Genomic DNA, 20,773 nt, shown 5'->3' with positions numbered 1-20,773 from the left:
ATGCTTATGTTTTTATATTTATTTTTTAATTTTTTAACACCTTTATTTAACTAGTCAAGTCAGTTAAGAACAAATTCTTATTTTCAATGACAGCCTACGCCGGCCAAACCCGGATGACGCTGAGCCAATTGTGCGTCGCCCTATGGGACTCCCAATCACGGCCGGTTGTGATACAGCCTGGATATGAACCAGGGTGTCTGTAGTGATGCCTCTAGCACTGATTTCTTCCTCACAGCGAAATAAGAATTAGGTATCAAAACACCAGCCTGGTCCCAGATCAGTTTGTGCGGTCTTGACAATTCCCATGGTCAGTGACACATAGCACAAACTGATCTGGGACCAGGGTTTAAAAAACACTTGGAGAAGTTTGATTAAAAATAGTTCAAAAATAAAAATGAAACCCTACAGCCCATAGTTTGCTGGAGAGACTTATGTTTGTTTTAACATTAGTTTTAACACTTGGTAGTTTGAACACTCAGCTGTTTTAACACTTTGTTAATTAGGCCTGGCTTAATGGCTGAATGGTGTCTTTCAAATGAAATGCACAGCCAGCTTAATTTACGCAGCCAGCAATAAGCTTAGATGACCCAAACAAACACAACCCTTAAATCTCATGAGTAACTGGGAAACTGAACTGGGGTTGGTCTATCTCACAGCCGGGAGAGATGTGAGCAATTCTGAGCTTAAAGCGTCAGAAATAAAAATAAAGAGCTGAACAATAGTCATTTAAAACCATCTGCTCAGCGCTTTAGCAAAAACACTTTGGGGTTGTGGTCACACGCCATTTGGCACTAGCAGCGACAATTAGCGGCATAATGTGTTTTTGTTTTCCTGCGCCTAGTCGGTCCAAGGCCGCCCGAGCTATTTGCCCGAACAAAATTAATTAAATGGGACGACGAGGACCATTCGAGTTCGAGGCGGCGTGCGCCTCTCGGGAGCAGTGTTGCCGGTGCGTTGGCCCGTATTCTCATATTCTGTAATGAACATTGCCATTACGGGCAGATGAGTTCATTTGGCCACGTTTTCGGATGATATTTTTATGCATCCCAAATGGCACCCTACATCTACATAGTGCACTACTTTTGACCAGAGCCCTAGGTGTCCTGTTCAAAAGCAGCGCACTATATAGGGAGTAGAGTGTCATTGGTACACACGCTTTGTCCACAGTTCCCTGTTCCCTTTGTGAAATCAAAGCAGTGGATTGAAAAAAGCTGAAGATGAGGACCCGGGCTAATGTGAACAGCTGAACTCGGCTGTGTGTGTGTGCATCCCAAATTATATCCGATTCCCGATATAGTGCAATTCTTTCGACCAGAGCTCACAGGCCTCTGGTCAAAAGTAGTGCATTAAATAGGGAGCCATTTGGGATGCAACCTGAATGGTAATTATTGCCGAGCGACCGAAGAGGCAAGATAAGAGCATCAATTACAAAAACTAACTGAACTCTGTAATACTTTACAGGGAACAAGTGGGTTAACTGCCTTTCTCAGGGGCAGAACAGCAGATTTTTACCTTGTCAGACAGAGTGAGTGAGTGAGTGAGTGAGTGAGTGAGTGAGTGAGTGAGTGAGTGTGTGTGTGTGTGTGTGTGTGTGTACATGAGTGCTTGTGTGTGCGCTTCCGAGCCGTGCTAGACAGTTGCTCATCAGCACATCCTACTCTTTCAAAACAAAGCCTTTACCAGAGGCCAGTCACAACAACGTGAAGACCGTGTCACAGTGCTTCTCAGGCTTTTTGTAATGAAATGTTTACACTTGGCACGTCTGCAACAAACCCCTGGTCAAATGGCAGCCAACTGTCAAGTCTGATGTAGTGAAACATTAGTGCCTAGACACTTCAGAGGGCATTAATCAAGAAAGTGGCTGAGACTATAGAAACTTGGGAAGTTGATGTAGAGATATGCCTATGAGCAGAACATTAAACTTGCCTCTCTTTCAGGTCTAGGCGAGCATGTCCTAACATGTCTCCCTTGTTGTTTCCTCTCTCTCCCTCCCTCCCTCTCTCTCCATCACTCTCAATTCAATTCATTTCAAGGGGTTTATTGGCATGGGAAACATATGTTAACATTGCCAGAGCAAGTGAAGTAGATAATAATCAAAAGCGAAATAAACAATAAAAATGAACAGTAAAGATTACACTCACAGAAGTTCCAAAAGAATAAAGACATTTCAAATGTCATATTATGTCTATATACAGTGTTGTAACATGGTGCAAATAGTTAAAGTACAAAAGGGAAAATAAAAAAACATACAAATGATTTCTTCACTGGTTGCATTTTTCTTGTGGCAACAGGTCACAAATCTTGCTGCTGCTGTGATGGCACACTGTGGTATTTCACCCAGTAGATATGGGAGTTTATCAAAATTGGGTTTGTTTTCGAATTCTTGTGGATCTGCGTAATCTGAGGGAAGTATGTCTCTCTAATATGGTCATATGGCTGGGTGACTGGGTGGATGGGGAAAGGGATGGAGTTGGGGTGGGGGTTGGTAGGTGGTGTGTGTGTGTGTGTGTGTGTGTGTGTGTGTGTGTGTGTGTGTGTGTGTGTGTGTGTGTGTGTGTGTGTGTGTGTGTGTGTGTGTGTGTACGTGCTTGCTTGCTTGCTTGCATCTGTGCATGTGTGCACATGCCAGCGTGTATGTGTGTGAGCGCCACTGGCAGTGGGGGAGGTCTCTGAGTGAGCAAATGCTAGGCTAATCTTGGTGAGCCTGGCATTTGTAAAACTGACCTAAAATCAACTTATAGGACAAAGGTGGTGGAGGGAAGGTGGGGAGACATCAAACCCTGGCCTGAAACCCCTTTCTCCACAACCACCTGAATATATATATATATATACACTGCTCAAAAAAATAAAGGGAACACTTAAACAACACAATGTAACTCCAAGTCAATCACACTTCTGTGAAATCAAACTGTCCACTTAGGAAGCAACACTGATTGACAATAAATTTCACATGCTGTTGTGCAAATGGAATAGACAACAGGTGGAAATTATAGGCAATTAGCAAGACACCCCCAATAAAGGAGTGGTTCTGCAGGTGGTGACCACAGACCACTTCTCAGTTCCTATGCTTCCTGGCTGATGTTTTGGTCACTTTTGAATGCTGGCGGTGCTTTCACTCTAGTGGTAGCATGAGACGGAGTCTACAACCCACACAAGTGGCTCAGGTAGTGCAGCTCATCCAGGATGGCACATCAATGCGAGCTGTGGCAAGAAGGTTTGCTGTGTCTGTCAACGTAGTGTCCAGAGCATGGAGGCGCTACCAGGAGACAGGCCAGTACATCAGGAGACGTGGAGGAGGCCGTAGGAGGGCAACAACCCAGCAGCAGGACCGCTACCTCCGCCTTTGTGCAAGCAAAGCAGGAGGAGCACTGCCAGAGCCCTGCAAAATGACAAAATGACGTCCACAGTTGGGGGTTGTGCTTACAGCCCAACACCGTGCAGGACGTTTGGCATTTGCCAGAGAACACCAAGATTGGCAAATTCGCCACTGGCGCCCTGTGCTCTTCACAGATGAAAGCTGGTTCACACTGAGCACATGTGACAGTCTGGAGACGCCGTGGAGAACGTTCTGCTGCCTGCAACATCCTCCAGCATGACCGGTTTGGCGGTGGGTCAGTCATGGTGTGGGGTGGCATTTCTTTGGGGGGCCGCACAGCCCTCCATGGGCTCGACAGAGGTAACCTGACTGCCATTAGGTACCGAGATGAGATCCTCAGACCCCTTGTGAGACCATTTGCTGGTGCGGTTGGCCCTGGGTTCCTCCTAATGCAAGACAATGCTAGACGTCATGTGGCTGGAGTGCGTCAGCAGTTCCTGCAAGAGGAAGGCATTGATGCTATGGACTGGCCCGCCCGTTCCCCAGACCTGAATCCAATTGAGCACATCTGGGACATCATGTCTCGCTCCATCAACCAACGCCACGTTGCATCACAGACTGTCCAGTAGTTGGCGGGTGCTTTAGTCCAGGTCTGGGAGGAGATCCCTCAGGAGACCATCCGCCACCTCATCAGGAGCATGCCCAGGCGTTGTAGGGAGGTCATACAGGCACGTGGAGGCCACACACACTACTGAGCCTCATTTTGACTTGTTTTAAGGACATTACATCAAAGTTGGATCAGCCTGTAGTGTGGTATTCCACTTTAATTTTGAGTGTGACTCCAAATCCAGACCTCCATGGGTTGATAAATTTGATTTGCATTGAAAATTTTTGTGTGATTTTGTTGTCAGAACATTCGACTATGTAAAGAAAAAAGTATTTAATAAGAATAGTTCATTCATTCAGATCTAGGATGTGTTATTTTAGTGTTCCCTTTATTTTTTTGAGCAGTGTATATACACACACACACATATACATATATCTACACATATACACTGCTCAAAAAAATAAAGGGAACACTTAAACAACACAATGTAACTCCAAGTCAATCACACTTCTGTGAAATCAAACTGTCCACTTAGGAAGCAACACTGATTGACAATAAATTTCACATGCTGTTGTGCAAATGGAATAGACAACAGGTGGAAATTATAGGCAATTAGCAAGACACCCCCAAAAAAGGAGTGATTCTGCAGGTGGTGATCACAGACCTCTTCTCAGTTCCTATGCTTCCTGGCTGATGTTTTGGTCACTTTTGAATGCTGGCGGTGCTCTCACTCTAGTGGTAGCATGAGACGGAGTCTACAACCCACACAAGTGGCTCAGGTAGTGCAGTTCATCCAGGATGGCACATCAATGCGAGCTGTGGCAAAAAGGTTTGCTGTGTCTGTCAGCGTAGTGTCCAGAGCATGGAGGCGCTACCAGGAGACAGGCCAGTACATCAGGAGACGTGGAGGAGGCCGTAGGAGGGCAACAACCCAGCAGCAGGACCGCTACCTCCGCCTTTGTTTAAGGAGGTGCACTGCCAGAGCCCTGCAAAATGACCTCCAGCAGGCCACAAATGTGCATGTGTCAGCATATGGTCTCACAAGGGGTCTGAGGATCTCATCTCGGTACCTATTGGCAGTCAGGCTACCTCTGGCGAGCACATGGAGGGCTGCGCGGCCCCACAAAGAAATGTCACCCCACACCATGACTGACCCATCGCCAAACCGGTCATGCTGGAGGATGTTGCAGGCAGCAGAACGTTCTCCACTGCGTCTCCAGACTCTGTCACGTCTGTCACATGTGCTCAGTGTGAACCTGCTTTCATCTGTGAAGAGCACAGGGCGCCAGTGGCGAATTTGCTAATCTTGGTGTTCTCTGGCAAATGCCAAACGTCCTGCACGGTGTTGGGCTGTAAGCACAACCCCCACCTGTGGACGTCGGGCCCTCATACCACCCTCATGGAGTCTGTTTCTGACCGTTTGAGCAAACACATGCACATTTGTGGCCTGCTGGAGGTCATTTTGCACGGCGCTGGCAGTGCACCTCCTCGCACAAAGGCGGAGGTAGCGGTCTGCTGCTGGGTTGTTACCCTCCTACGGCCTCCTCCACGTCTCCTGATGTACTGGCCTGTCTCCTGGTAGCGCCTCCATGCTCTGGACACTACGCTGACAGACACAGCAAACCTTTTTGCCACAGCTCGCATTGATGTGCCATCCTGGATGAACTGCACTAACTGAGCCACTTGTGTGGGTTGTAGACCCCGTCTCATGCTACCACTAGAGTGAGAGCACCGCCAGCATTCAAAAGTGACCAAAACATCAGCCAAGAAGCATAGGAACTGAGAAGTGGTCTGTGATCACCACCTGCAGAACCACTCCTTTTTTGGGGGTGTCTTGCTAATTGCCTATAATTTCCACCTTTTGTCTATTCCATTTGCACAACAGCATGTGAAATTTATTGTCAATCAGTGTTGCTTCCTAAGTGGACAGTTTGATTTCACAGAAGTGTGATTGACTTGGAGTTACATTGTGTTGTTTAAGTGTTCCCTTTATTTTTTTGAGCAGTGTATATATACACACACACACACACACACACACACACACACACACACACCACCAGTCAAAAGTTTGGACACACCTACTCATTCAAGGGTTTTTCTTTATTTTTACTATTTTTTTTACTACCCTTTACCTTGATGACAGCTTTGCACACTCTTGGCATTCTCTCAACCAGCTTCATGAGGAAGTCACCTGGAATGCATTTCAAATAACAGGTGTGCCTTGTTATAAGTTAATTTATGGAATGTCTTTCCTTCTTAAAGGGTTTGAGCCAATCAGCTGTGTTGTAACAAGGAAGGGGTGGTTTACAGACGATAGCCCTATTTGGTAAAATACCAAGTCCATATTATGGCAAGAACAGCTCAAATAAGCAAAGAGAAACGACAGTCCATCATTCCTTTAAGACACGAAGGTCAGTCAATCCGGAAAGTGTCAAGAACTTCGAAAGTGTCTTCAAGTTCAGTCGGAAAACCCATCAAGCGCTATGATAAAACTGGTTCTCATGAGGACCGCCAAAGGAAAGGAAGACCCAGAGATACCTCTGCTGCAGAGGATAAGTTCATTAGAGTTACCAGCCTCAGAAATTGCAGCCCAAATAAATGCTTCACCGAGTTCAAGTAAACAGACAAATCTCAACATCAACTGTTCAGACGAGACTGGGTGAATCAGGCCTTCATGGTCGAATTGCTGCAAAGAAACCACTACTAAAGGACACCAATAAGAAGAAAAGACTTGCTTATGGCCAAGAAACATGAGCAATGGACATTAGACCAGTGCAAATTTGTCCTTTGGTCTGATGAGTCCAAATTTAAGATTTTTGGTTCCAACCGCCGTGACTTTGTGAGACGCAGAGTAGGTGAACGTATGATCTCTGCATGTGTAGTTCCAACCGTGAAGCACGGAGGAGGAGTTGTTATGGTATGATCTCTGCATGTGTAGTTCCAACCGTGAAGCACGGAGGAGGAGTTGTTATGGTATGATCTCTGCATGTGTAGTTCCAACCGTGAAGCACGGAGGAGGAGTTGTTATGGTATGATCTCTGCATGTGTAGTTCCAACCGTGAAGCACGGAGGAGGAGTTGTTATGGTATGATCTCTGCATGTGTAGTTCCAACCGTGAAGCACGGAGGAGGAGTTGTTATGGTGTAGGGGTGGTTTCCTGGTGACACTGTCAGTGATTTATTTAGAAGTCAAGGCACACTTAACCAGCATGGTTACCACAGCATTCTGCAGTGATACACCATCCCATCTGATTTGCGCTTAGTGTGAACTATCATTTGTTTTTCAACAGCACAATGACCCAATAAACCTCCAGGCTGTGTACGGGCTACTTGACCAAGAAGGAGAGTGATGGAGTGCTGCATCAGATGACCTGTCCTCCACAATCACCTGACCTCAACCTAATTGAGATATTTTTATTTTATATAACCTTTATTTAACTACGCAAGTCAGTTAAGAACAAATTCTTATTTACAATGACAACCTACCCCAGCCAAACTTGGACAACTTGTGCGTCGCCCTATGGGACTCTCAATCATGACCGAATGTGATGCAGCCTGGATTCTAACAAGGTAGTGCAGTGACGCCTCTTGCACTGAGATGCAGGTTCTCAGACCACTGCGCCACTCGGGAGCCCAAGGTTTGAGATGAGATGGAACGCGGAGTGAAGGAAAAGCAGCCAGCAAGTGCTCAGCATATGTGGGAACACCTTTAGGACAAGAGTGTGCAAAGCTTTCATCAAAGCAAAGAGTGGCTACTTTGAAGAATCTAAAATATATTTAGCTTTGTTTAACACTTTTTAAGTTACTACATGATTCCATATGTGTTATTTCATAGTTTTTGATGTCTTCACTATTATTCTACAATGTATAAAATAGTTAAAATAAAGAAAAACCCTTGAATGAATAGATGTGTCCAAACTTTTGACTGGTTCGGTATATATATATATATATAAGAGAAAAGAAGTGTAAAAATGTCACTGTGCATTTTAATTTGGCCCCAACATGAAAGAACTGGAGGAGCGCTTTGAGCTTGTTAACATTTAATGTGGTTATTTAACGTCTGATGGAGCATTTCTTCAAACGGGACAAATGAGCAGCGTACTAATAATAAACGGGCTCTGGCTATGTATTCGTAAAAACAGGAGTCTGTTGGAAAAGCACACTGGCTATCAACTCTCTTTATCTCTAATGCTACTGTCACACACCAACCAATGCCCCTGAGATTAACCCTCAAGGGTGGCTTTTGACTCTGACTGTCCTGAGAATCTGCTTGGTCGTTCGCACAGAGGGCTCCTAACCTGGTCACTTTAACAAATTAAAAGGGCTTTTGTGTCGAAAGCTTCAATTTAGTTTTCCTCTCTCTTGAGGCCTCTGCGACTCGGCACTCAAATCTAAGAGTAGGCCATTTCATTTATCATAGATGTGGTTGGAGAGAATGAGAGAGAGGGGAGGGAAAAAGAGAGAGCGAGAGAAGGAGAGAGGAGGAGGAGAAGCGGGAGGCAGTAAAATGTCTTCCTCAGGAGAACAGATCTCTCCCCTCCTCTCCCCCACTATCTTTACTCTCCAGTCCCAGAATAAAATGAGTGCGTCCCACTGTAAATTGAGTATGAAAACACAGGGAGTGGCTGGCATGCAGGCACACATCGGCATTAATTGGCATCCAATGAACCTCGAATTGCATTAACTCCTATAACGATAATTAAGCAGCGCCCAATCTGGTTAATCGATCTTGGCACAAAATTAAATGTGCTGGCGTTAAACGTTTGGTTAGGTTGGGCAGAGGGAACGGAATGAAGAGGGGGGTGGGGGGTGGAAGGAGGATGGGGTTAGAGAAGATAGAGAGGGAGAGACAGAAATAGAGCGAGATAGCGAGAGAAAAAGTGAGTATCCACAAGTTTAAACATCAACCCGGCGTTGAAGGTTCGCTTCCTGCCCCGGCTTGCCTCCCTCGATCCCGTGATGGTACACTGGAGAAGAACAAAGGCACAGTCACCCTGATTCCCCCCTGGAAATCTCAAACGGCGGAATCACGATCCAAAACCCAAACCCCCGTCCGCCGGTTAGTGTGGAACTATGCGCTGCGTCTCTGTGCCCCAGCTTGTTTTTGGTTGGCAATACTTGGCGCTCGGCCAAAGTACGTTGGTTGAAGACAGCCAAGCCTAACGGCCGTTTCGGCTGAAGAGGTCGTCCTTGAGGGCCTTTCTGATGATTAGCAATGCTGCTAATGCTTCTCCAAACAAACACGAGGGCTCACACAGACGGACAGACAAGGAAGTAGACCGTTTTTTTTCATTCCCCCTCTTCTTTCTCCCTCCCCCCTTCCTGTTAGTGGTAGACCAGACAGAACAAGGTGTTTACCTCAAGAATGTGCTCGTCCTGCTGTTCTCGATCCAGCTTCCTCGAGGTAGTTGTAACAAGACCTGTCGAGAGAAAAAGAGAGGTTTGCTAGTATTATGGCCCCGATCAATGTATCAATGTTGCATCAATGTTATATTGCCTTACTACAGGACAATGTGATATCCATTTTCTTGACTTCATGCTATCATGAAAATGAAATCACAAAACCATAGAGAAAAAGGCAGCTAATATTGAGAAAAGGGCATATTTGTAATGGCAGTCAAACTTCATTACAAGACACATGATGTGCTTCCTAAAGCCAAACTAACACTAAAGCATGAAAGGGCCAGGGTAAATAGGGGTAAAGGGTAAACATTTATAATGTTTGTGAAAATCAAGCCCTCCATTCTTTGTTTCCTTGGTTATGTCATCCAACCCTTCTTCTAAATGACCTGCAAGAGGAGGAAGGGGCTGAGATACTGACCCTCAGAAAAGTCTCTAACCCCCCGGTCACCTCCGCGACCCAGACAGGTCCACTGTCAGGCCACCCCGTCCGCCACAAGTGAAATATCGCGGAGGTCCGCTAACGGGCTCTGAAACAGCAGTGGCCTCTAAACTCTAACTGAGGTTTATAACGCAAGCTGAACAAATACAGAGGCGGGCAGTCAGAGGCAGACACAGTCAACTGCAGCCCCAAGCCCGAGCTCCAGAGTCTCAACTCATCTGTGTAGGGGCTTCGAATGAGATCCCATGGTTTGTTTTAAGGATTTCGAGATCCCCTGATTTCCACTGTGACTACAATTATTTTCACACAGGGGGGGAATGGTGTTTCACTTTTTCTGAGGGCTACAACAGTAGTAGGGACTTCAAGCGTTGCGTATCCCGGCTTAGCTAAGAATAAAAAATCAATGCAAAACTCGTGCCTCGAGATCTGATCCGATTTGAATCAGATTCAACCAAAGGACAGGGAGAAGAGAGAATTTTTAAAATAAATATGGCTACATTATATGAGCAGTCTCTTCTCCTCAAATAATAAGCAGTGTTCTCACTCCCGGCGTAATTGTAACCTTGCAGTAGACATGAGTGCAGAGTAGACGTGCCAGAGCAGACCGCACCAGAGCCGGCTGGTCGACCTGATTATCATAGCAAAAAAAGGATTTCCGAAACCCGAGCCCATCAATGGCACATATGGTGCGAACCAGAATAGCAAGCCCACAACTTACAGCACCTCTCAAAATAGCCCTGCACGGCAAATGAAGGACTCAACTGAGCCAGAGCTCCCTCGAGCGTCATGCTATACCCTAAAAATTAACAATGTTCATTTGGAATTGAAAATAAATCAAAACAAAGCGATGTCAGCATTAGAGAAAGACAATGTTTCCCTTGTGTGCTAAGCTAGTTTTTGTTTGTTTGTAATACGTTGGAAAAGCTTGTCCAGGAAATTGGTAGCGATTAAGACAGGACGGACTCTTGACAACATGTCACTGTCAGGACAAATGCAAGAACTAAGTCAATGTGCTACACTGTACTGTTGTAATAATGCTGGGTAGTTTGGCGATGGGTAGTGTTATGGGTTGATACTAGCAGCTAACTGTGACGTAGCTTTTAAAAGGTCACGGCGAACAAGGCTCTTTGTAAACGAAGGTAAGGCATATCGGTGGGGCTGTCCTGAAAAGCGGCCAATTTGCAAGGCATCTCAATTGACATAAACAAAGTGATCGTATTACCCCCATTTCCCAACGAATGAAAGAGAGAGTGGCTCACACACACACACACGTATATACACACACACAAATACACACAATAATATTACCCACATTTCCCAAAGACTGGCAAAGAGAGGGGGTTGCGCTCTCACACACACATTCCCCTTTGTCAAGCTGCCAAGTGTGCCAGGCTGAAAATCCTCCACAGCTTTAATTGAAGGGACGGGGGTTTGACTCCTCTGTACCCCCATCCTAGCGAGAAGCTAAATTTAACTGAGGTAGAACTCTTAGGAAAGGTTGCTCTAAATTGATCCGGATGGCTGGAGCTCTTTCTTTTCTTTTTTTAAGTATCTTAGCTGTCTCCAAGCTCTCGGGAGCGGTCCTTTGATGTGGGGTTATAAGCATCAACAACTATGAAGTGGTACTCTTAGCTTAGCGTACGTTCCTATCTTTACCTGAGCCACGGCTCCAGGCTTCCAGCCTCTGAAGATCAATTCTGCCTATGGATTGGAAATACACTGCTGCCAATAAGTACTATACACAGTGTACTAAACATTAAGCCTCAAATCGTCGGGGCGTGGACTCTAGGTTGTCTAAAGCATTCCACTGGGAATGCCCGGCCCATGTTGACTCCAATGCTTCCCACAGTTGTGTCAAGTTGTCTGGATGTCCTTTGGGTAGTAGACCATTCTTGATAGTTACAGGAAAATGTTGAGCGTGAAAAACCCCAGCAGTTCTTGACACAAACTGGTGTGCCTGGCACCTACTACCATACCCTGTTCAATGGCACTTAAATATTTTGTCTTGCCCAATCCATGTCTCAATTGTCTCAAGGCTTAAAAATAATGTGTTAACCCTGTCTCCTTCCCTTCATCTACACTGATTGAAGTGGATTTAACAGGTGACATCAATAAGGGATCATAGCTTTCACCTGGATTCACCTGGTCAGTCTATGTCATGGAAACTTTTTTTACAGTCGGTGTATAGCTATAGAGACTGGTCCTAGATACAGAGTACAGACAGAAGTCAACATGACTAAGTTGTGTTAAGGTTGGAGGAGCTGTACAGCTGTTGGCAGGCTACATATAGGCCTGCCAACAGGCTACATATAGGCCTGCCATCAGGGAGAAGCTTGAAGTTCCAAACCCAAAAACAAGCTCTCAAAACACACACACACACACGCAATCACACACACACACACGCAATCACACACACACGCCATCACACACACACTAGACAGCAGAGAGAAGGTTGCCGTTCGCGCTCCAAACACACACAAGCCTCCTCAGGAGTGGGCTGAGCCAGGGCCGACAGTAATTACAGCCAGGCTGTTTTGAGAAGAGGGGGAAAAACAACAGTTGCAGAGGAGAGGCACTCCTCAGCATGTCCTTCAGCACAACCGCGTCTCCAAAATGGAGGCCGTGGGAGCTGTCCGGGACGATGCCGGGCTGGGACGACACAACCCAGGTATTACTGCAGTGATTAGCAGTCTAGCGGGGTGACACATATTTAGCTGTCGACTGCAGACGTGTGGGAATGTTGTTGGTGTCTGCAGTGGGCGGTTTAAACCCTCCCCGGTTATGAACGAGCTATATGAGCGCCTTGAGGTATTTACCGTAGTTGTTGACAAACTAGCAAAAATCTCCCCGAGATATCATTATTTGATCTAGGTCGGGATTGCTGTTTTTCTGTTGTTGTGTCGAGGGTAAAAAAAAAATATATATATATACAATGGCCCAGGGCGACTCGTTTTTCTCATAAGGAGAAAACATTTAAGCTCTCCTAGCTTCGTGTGCCGAAGACAACAATTTCAACATCTTCGTGTTTCATTGTAGAATCTACCAACTAGCTCCAACCTAGTCTCCGGGGAGATTTGTTTCCTGCACTTGTTGCTCCGTCACACAGCCAACACAGCCCAAGAAAACCGGCATTATCCCAAAGCGTGTGTCGCACGGCAAAGTATCCCAAAAGAAGTAGCCCAAAGCATGGCCGACTTGTGTGAGGGGTTCTAAGATAAGGCAGGATAAACACTTAGAGTAGAGAAGGGGTTGTTTGGGTGTTCCTTTAAAGGTGAGCTGCCACAGAGCCGTTGACTGGGGACCATTGATGGGCCTCCGCAGATGTATCATTTAGCTAAGGGAATGCCGCACTTCACACAGCTTACAAAAGGCCCCTGCCTTCCCCATAAAGAGCCCACTTCACGCGTACTAACAGGGATTCAGACAGGGACACAGATTCACACAAGATAGAAACCACTACACACTCGGACAGGGACGTACTGACAGGCACACACACAGACACAGTGTAAGTGGACTCAGACAATACCCTCCCGTGACCCTCCCACACCTGCTGCTAAGAGGGGGTCTTTGTGAAAATGGCTAGCATTTAGCGAAGGAGAGAGAGAGGGACAGCTAAATCCCTTCAAAACTAAAATGCCCCGCTCCCTTATGCACACACACACACACACACACACACACCCCAAGGTGGGATAGGGATGCTTCAGAGGACCATGCTCCCTACCTCATTACCCTCCTACCAGGTAGCTAATAGGACTCACCTAATGGATATTCATAAGAGGGGATATAAACAATTCCCGCGTCCCTCATGGAAACCTATTCCCTACACAGTGCACTTCTTTTGACAGTGGGCCCTGGTCAAAAATAATGCCGTAAGTAGGGAATAGGTTTCCATTAGGGACGCAAAAAGAGGGACCCCTACTATGAGCTCACTGTCTCTCTGTAGACGGTTCTCGAGTAGGACGGATACAGGAGATCTGGGGAAATATATCATCTCCAAAACTATTATTCATATGATGGAAGCCGAGAAAATTTGGAAGCTTGGGAATTTTCCCCGGCAGGATGTGCAGGACTGCCGATAAGCGGGAAGCGCAGTTGCTTACGACCATAAACATAAATAAATATCGACACTGAAGGAACGCAATTTCGGGGACCAATTTTCATAAGGTCAATGTCATCTGTGGTCGTGGTACATTGAAAGCGTATCCGAGCCACCTGGGTGTTACTGATTCTGATTCCCATGGTTAAATGTGACTGGGGTCGTATTCACAGGGCACCAAACGGAAGACAACTGGCTAAAACAGTGAGGGACTTCTCCAAGGAGAGGCACAAATGTTCATCTCCCGTTGCAAAACGTTGTGCTAACGGTGTGCCTATAGGAATGCAGCCCTTGTCTGTTTTTTTATGGGGGGGGGGGGTTCTGTCCAGATGCCTGTTTGAGCGTGTGATTGATGTATGGTTTGGTGACGAGGATGAGTAATTGGATACTGTGGAGCTGATTACCAGCTGGGGTCTACATACTGGCTATACTGTTTATATTATGCCTGAATGTAATGTCTCTGCCTTCAATTTAGAGAGAGAGAGAGAGGGAGACAGAGACAGACAGACAGAGAATGAGAGAAACAGGGAGAGGGAGGTATGAAGAGAAAGGTAGAGCAAAATAGACAGTGAAAGACCGGAAACACCTTGTGTGTGAGTGAGAAAACACCGATCCCCAGGCAGATGACAGACATGTTTTTTTTTTTTTTTTTTACATCGGCTCCTGTGTACATTCCCGTTCTCAGTCACGCGCTGAAGACAGACAGTCTGGTCGGTGTGCAAGGATGTAGATTCAGCTGTTCCCAGAGAGGTGAGGGAGGTGCTTAGGAGCTTAGGAGGGGGCGAGCCGGGAGGAACAGGTGTGCTAAGAGCTCATACTTAATGAACCTTGAAGCCTTGTAGTGCTATAGGCCTCCCTCACACTCTCAGACAGAGAGACAGATGGACACACACACACGCACACACACACACACACACACACACACACACACACACACACACACACACACACACAAAACACCCTACAAAGGTGCAGGTAGCTAGAACCTGTCGATTAGTTTTCCCTGAGAAAAATAAACTCCATCCCTTTCCTTTCTTGCTCCTTTAACAACATTTGGTGTCTCGTGCCAATTTTTCGGCCCCCGAATAGCAGGAAACGGCAGGAAGTTGTTGGTGGTAGTATCCATTTCCTATCTGGCTTCCCCTCGCTATCGGCCTGGGCGCTTTGAAAAACGCGGTGCACATTGTCAGATGTTTTTTCTCTTCCCTTTTCTAATAGAGAAGGCGTCGCTGAAAGCTGATACGGGTATATCACGGAGTGGATGATTTGAAGCCCGGACCCCACCGGCAAATTTTTTTTTTTCCTGTTCTAAAGGCTTTTCATACGACTACCGGCATTAGAAATGCATATAAAAGCTGTCAGGGGAAACCATGCTTGCCAACGCAATACCGAGATATTCCTTTTCAATTTACAACAATGACTGGCTCTCTGATCCGGACTCGCTAGGAGGAGGCGTTGAGCCCTCATTTTCAATGGTGGCCCCCAAAAAATACAAAAATTCACCTGGGTTTATCTTTCCCGTTAATTTCAATACGTGGGTCAACTGCTGCCGCCAAATGCGGGGGAAACAATGTGGTATACACAACTCTGTCCCACACAGGACATGCCATTGTCAGGACTAAAAGAGGAGGCAGAACTAAGTGAATGGGCTATGCCGTACTGTTGTCAAGTGAAGAACATTGAGTGCCTCATTGTGAAAGGGGAGGTTTTGTGTGTTTTGCGCTCCAAGGCTAACTTTCATACAACAGACTATACAATAGTCTCTTGGGCAAGGCCAGTGTTTGATCCTAGGGAACCTTGAACCTATCGTCATAAAAGAGAGTCCTAGAGGGATCGTAGTTAAAACACTGAAATACTGAACCAGAGACTATTGGTGCTCTTGCTCTTACAGATCACAATGATCATCCCCTTTATCATAACCATCAGCACATGATGACACATTGGTGTATCACCTTTGGCCTATATAGGATTGCCAGCTAGTTAGTCTAATTCTATCACAGACTCTCTGCGATATTCTTGTGATCTTTGGCTGACCTCTCCCTCACCCTCCCTGTTTCCTGAGTGCAAGTGTATTTCCGACGAGAAGTCACGGCTGTTTGAGCACAACCTCTAGTTCGGACATTGTTTAAAAGCCCAGTCCAAACCGTCGCAGCAGGCTGCCTTCGTCATTTCAATCCCTCATTCGCCAGGTATCATTAACAGTAACCGTCTTCCTACTCGCCATCTATGCAGGTAGGCAGCTCACGTCCACCTCTTCCTGACGACCGCCCGAGAAATACGCCCCGACCTCGCTTTTAAACGAGAGGCCAAAGCTTTGTAGCGATTTAAAGAGTGGAGAGTGCACGTGAGAGTGGAGGCTTGTACAGAGCAGGAGGTGGGTAACTCGGTAACTCTACTCCTATAAGAGCTCGCTGGGGGTCAAGCCGAGCGAGGGTGGGAAAACAGAAATGTGTTTTCCGACCGGAGCTGTGTTTGAAAAGGACGCTGAACCCACAGAGAGAGAGAGAGGGGGAGGGACGAATGAGAGAGGAGGAAGGGAGGGAATCCTGTGGTATGTGTATCATGATAAACCTGATCCGCTTCAACACAGCGAGCGGGTGGGTTAGCACTAGATCGGGTGAAGGAGAAAGGGGAAGAGTCGTTCACACCGGCTCTGGATACACACCAGAGTTATGTGAGGAGGCACATACAACGCTACAAACGCAGACTGCACACATACATTGATGGCCAAGGAGTCAATCTCACAAAGCAGACAGTATTCAAGAGACCCAATTCTCCTTGGCGTCTTCGAAAGACTGGGGAAAAGAAAACATTCAAACTTCCAAACAGCGGGGAGGAACTCTTTTTATTCCAGACCAAGCGAAACCCCAAAACCCATGAATTCCCATTGTCAGCTTTCTCCGAATGGGATTGCCATGGTGTCTTGCGAGAGAGGGAGAGAGCTGGCCTTGCACTTAAATGAAACCCCCAGAGTTACAGGGAACTAAACAGCCGGACTTGTTTACTCTGCAGAAATAAAGTAAGCCTTTCATCCAGGGATTTAGCCAGCCGATACGGGGGCTGCACAGGGAAAAGGGCAAGGTGACACAAAAGCAGCCAGGAGATGAAGCCTTCATCTGCGTTTGAAGCCCTCGGACTGTCAGGCAATAAGCTACAGGAGGAAAATGCTAGCTTCAATGATAGCTAGCTAGCTAGCTAAGCTACACGTGTCTGCAAGGCTCACCAAAATAGGGAAAAGGGTGACCCAAAAGTGGCATGAGAAGAAGCCTTCATCTCTCTGCATTTGAAGCTGTCAGACATTAAAGCAGAAAGCTGAAGGGAAGAAATGTTAGCTTCAAAGCTAATAAGCTAGCTAGCTACACGTGTGTATGCAACATTTGCCAAAACCCACACATACAACACACACAATTTTCCTTTATTTTTTTCCCCACCCCTTTCTAGAGCTTTGTAGATATGCCAAAACAGGGCCTTGCTCCCGTTGCTGTTTTTGAACATATAATTACAGAGCGTGCTGTGCTGTAATATGTGGGGAGAATGTCATATTGAGTTGATAATGTCGACCGGGTATGAAGCCAATCTGCATCCGTCGTAATGGTAGTGATATGGAACATAAAAAGTTAATGTGTCTCTCTCTCTCTCCATATTAATGCACATAGAAGTGATTTAGTTAAGTTTATCTTTGAACAAATGTGTCCCATTCACTTCTGAATATTACATTTAATGTATTCAGCAACAGTTGAGATGCACTCAAATCTCTCTCTACCTTCCCTCCCGCACTATCACTCACTCACTCTCTCTCTCTCCCTCCCTCCCTCCCTTTCTTCCAGAGAAATTGCACAAACACATATACGGGGGCAGTGATTTAGTTGAAGTTTCTCTTTGTACAAGCCGCCTCTTTGTCGAAACCTGATGCTAGGAGCCCTGGTGTTCCACTGATAAAAAATGTAAAACACTTTGATATGCATGAATGGGTTTCATCCCTGCTCACCACCGTCCTTCGTGTAAACCATTTGAGAAGGCCTACAAAGCAACCGGAGAAGCGGTGCGTGTTTGGAGCATAAACAGGTAGACTCAGTAGCCCCGTAAAGCTTTGAGTTTCATAAATACCCCGTAATCTGGAAGGGGGGAAATATTTGCTGGTAATATGTAGGTTAAGAAGGAGCATTTGGTTCAAAGGGCACGTTGGAATCTGCTCTGTGGTAGCTAAATAGGGTCGTTTTTGGAACATCCAAGAACTATGCGTGACGCATATCGGATACGTTAGGAGGCAAAAACAACCAACTACAATACACTACAGTGGAAGCGACTACGGGGCCGATCTAGAGCAGCTAACCGGAAAATAGACAGACGGACACGTCAATTCACTTTCTCAGACACACCTTTGGCTTTTCAACAGTTGAGCGGTGACGTGCTTTCCATCTCAGAGGTCAAATGAAAATCCCTGGATGTCAGCCCAAATCAATGGCCGGGGTCAAATATGGATCTGCCCATTGATAAGAGGGCACCAATGGAGCTCTTAAGGGAACACAGTAAAATAGAATCAGACAATCCTGTTAAAACGGAGGGTGAAATGAAACCTCTTCGGCTGATCAGATCCTATGTGATTAATCACCGGTGTGCATTCATGTCTAGGCTGGTCTGCTCTATATACTAACTACAGATAGGAGAAACTCAAATCGAGGCCAACTCCTAAAATCCAACAACGGCTATTATGTCGACAGCATGAGTCTGGCGAACTCATCTCTACTAGTCTATACTGTAAATCACTTCAAGAATGCCTATGTCACGCCCCGACCTTAGAGATCCTTATTTATTCTCTATGTTTGGTTAGGTCAGCGTGTGACTCAGGTGGGAGAATATATGTTTTCTATTTCTTTGTTGTTTTTGCGTTTGGGTTTTGTGGAGTGTTGTTTTCCGTTTAGTATCTGTGCCTGACGGAACTGTTCCCTTTCGTTTTTTGTATTCGTTATTTTTGTTTGAGTGATTCTTGACAATAAAGATCATGAAGACTTTCCACGCTGCGCTTTGGTCTTATTCCGACGACAGCCGTTACAGCCTGCTCCACTTCAAGAATGCCTGCTCCGTTGCAAGATAAATACACTTTACCCACTGTGTTCAGGATGTCTTATCTGTCTAAGTGGAATCTTACAGTCAACCCACACACACACACACCCCCACACTTTCCACCTCCCACACAACTCCCACCTTAATTATCAAACCTATGCCTAAATGATCTAATTGCAGACAAATGCGCCTTAGAATGAAAAGAAACAAAGAAAGAAAAAAACGTTCTCTTTCTTTCTTCCTTTTCTTTTCCGTCTCTCCTTGGACAGTTGCCATCAGTCGGGAAAGCTGGAGAGAGCATGCTACATGACGAACCCTTATTTGGTCAAGAACATTTACATTGGCCCCTGCTATAACAAAAATAACCACAGTTTGTTGATTGGAGGACCGCCTTGGAATATGGGACCACACAAGTCAACGGGGGAAATTGAGAGAGACGATTGCTCTACCGCCCATTCCTCAAGTCAGTTTAAATGAGTACTTTGCATTTAAAGCAAAAAGAGACTAGTATGCAAAACTCAGAGGAAGGATTTAAATGAGTTTGTTAATTAGCAGTTACTGAAAGACATACAAGGTTGCACAATGCAATCAAAGTAAACAGGCTTGTTTGTAATGAGCATTCTGTGTTAATTATTAAAAGGGGACATACAAATATCATTTTTTTGATGGACTTGATTCAGTCTAGCAAACTTTTCATATTGAGCTGCTGTTATGCCTTGTAGCGTCTAACTGCTTCGGTAACCCAACTGTAATTACATAACTGGGCATGGGGCCTGCAGATAAGGCCTTTGAAGTCCAGACTGAATTGTAATGAAAGCCAACTGAACAAAGTCAAGCTCTATGATATTATACTAATAAATCACATTCATATATAATAACATGGTATCTGTCCAACTGAATATAAAGTGTGAACAATTCCTCAAAACCCCACCAAAAATAACAGACAGTCCTCTGAAAAAACTACAACATCCACATTCAAAAACTACAACATCCACATTCAAAAACTACAACATCCACATTCAAAAACTTCGGCTTCCATTTCAAAAGCTTCAGTTTGCAACTTGTACTCCTTTTACTACTATTTCCGCTCATGTTGAAGTCAAATCACTGTCTGCTCCAGTGGGCTTCACCCCACTCAAGAATAACGATGAAATATTCAACGTTCGTCCATTTTCAGAACACCATATGTGAACACTGTGCTCTGTGGGTAGTGGGAAAAACCCCTGTAGACATCACTCCTATCGACCATGCTAAAATCGCGTGGGCATACTGGAGATACCGAAGGCTTCTTATAAAACAAGAACAAAAATATTGACATCACCTAGATAACCTACAACTGCCCCCGTGTACCCTCAAAGGGCAATTGAACATCTATTCTTTCTACATTTATTCTTTATGTAGAAGCGATATTCATGACCTTGTGAGAGGAGTTGGATTCTTTCAAGTGATGAAATTGGACATGACATTACATACACTTGACTCTCAGTCGGTATGTAGCCTATTGCCTACAATCTGATAGGCAATGGTTAATTGATTGCTGGCCACACATTATACGTGGGAGGATAAATCCAAGGCACTGTACATGCATCGTGTTTCATATTACAGAACACACGCATTGGAATAGACAAAGCAAAAGACAAGGCCATTTCCAACACATTTCATTGTACCAAAAATGGATAACATTAATAACAAATATGAACTTAACTGGTTGTTTTCTGTCTTCCTTTACTATTCTGTCAATGCACTTCATTTAAAGCATAGTAGCACTACACATGTTTGCCTGCGAGAATTCAATTCCACCTTGGGAATCAATAAAGTTAAATTCAGCAAAGTGGCGGCCTTTGCCTTC

At 45.5% G+C, this 20,773-nt stretch overlaps 1 protein-coding gene across 11 annotated transcripts in view; it reads right to left on the bottom strand.

The window, feature by feature from the left end:
- The window catches only part of LOC129840915 (protocadherin Fat 1-like), a 105,804-nt gene that overhangs the window by 56,187 nt on the left and 28,844 nt on the right, over window positions 1-20,773 (bottom strand). For all 11 annotated transcript variants that reach the window (XR_008757258.1, XM_055908938.1, XM_055908947.1 and 8 more), the window contains exon 4: window positions 9,281-9,342. Coding sequence is in view for 10 of the 11 variants with exons in the window: in XM_055908938.1 (XP_055764913.1) it covers window positions 9,281-9,342 (62 nt within the window). In the remaining variant the exon portion in view is untranslated. The remainder of the gene's footprint in view (window positions 1-9,280; window positions 9,343-20,773) is intronic.

Source organism: Salvelinus fontinalis, chromosome 42 (assembly GCF_029448725.1).
Source record: "Salvelinus fontinalis isolate EN_2023a chromosome 42, ASM2944872v1, whole genome shotgun sequence".
Taxonomy (NCBI): Eukaryota; Metazoa; Chordata; class Actinopteri; order Salmoniformes; family Salmonidae; genus Salvelinus; species Salvelinus fontinalis.
Note: the sequence above shows the minus strand (reverse complement) of the source record. Positions and strands in the feature narration are given on the sequence as shown.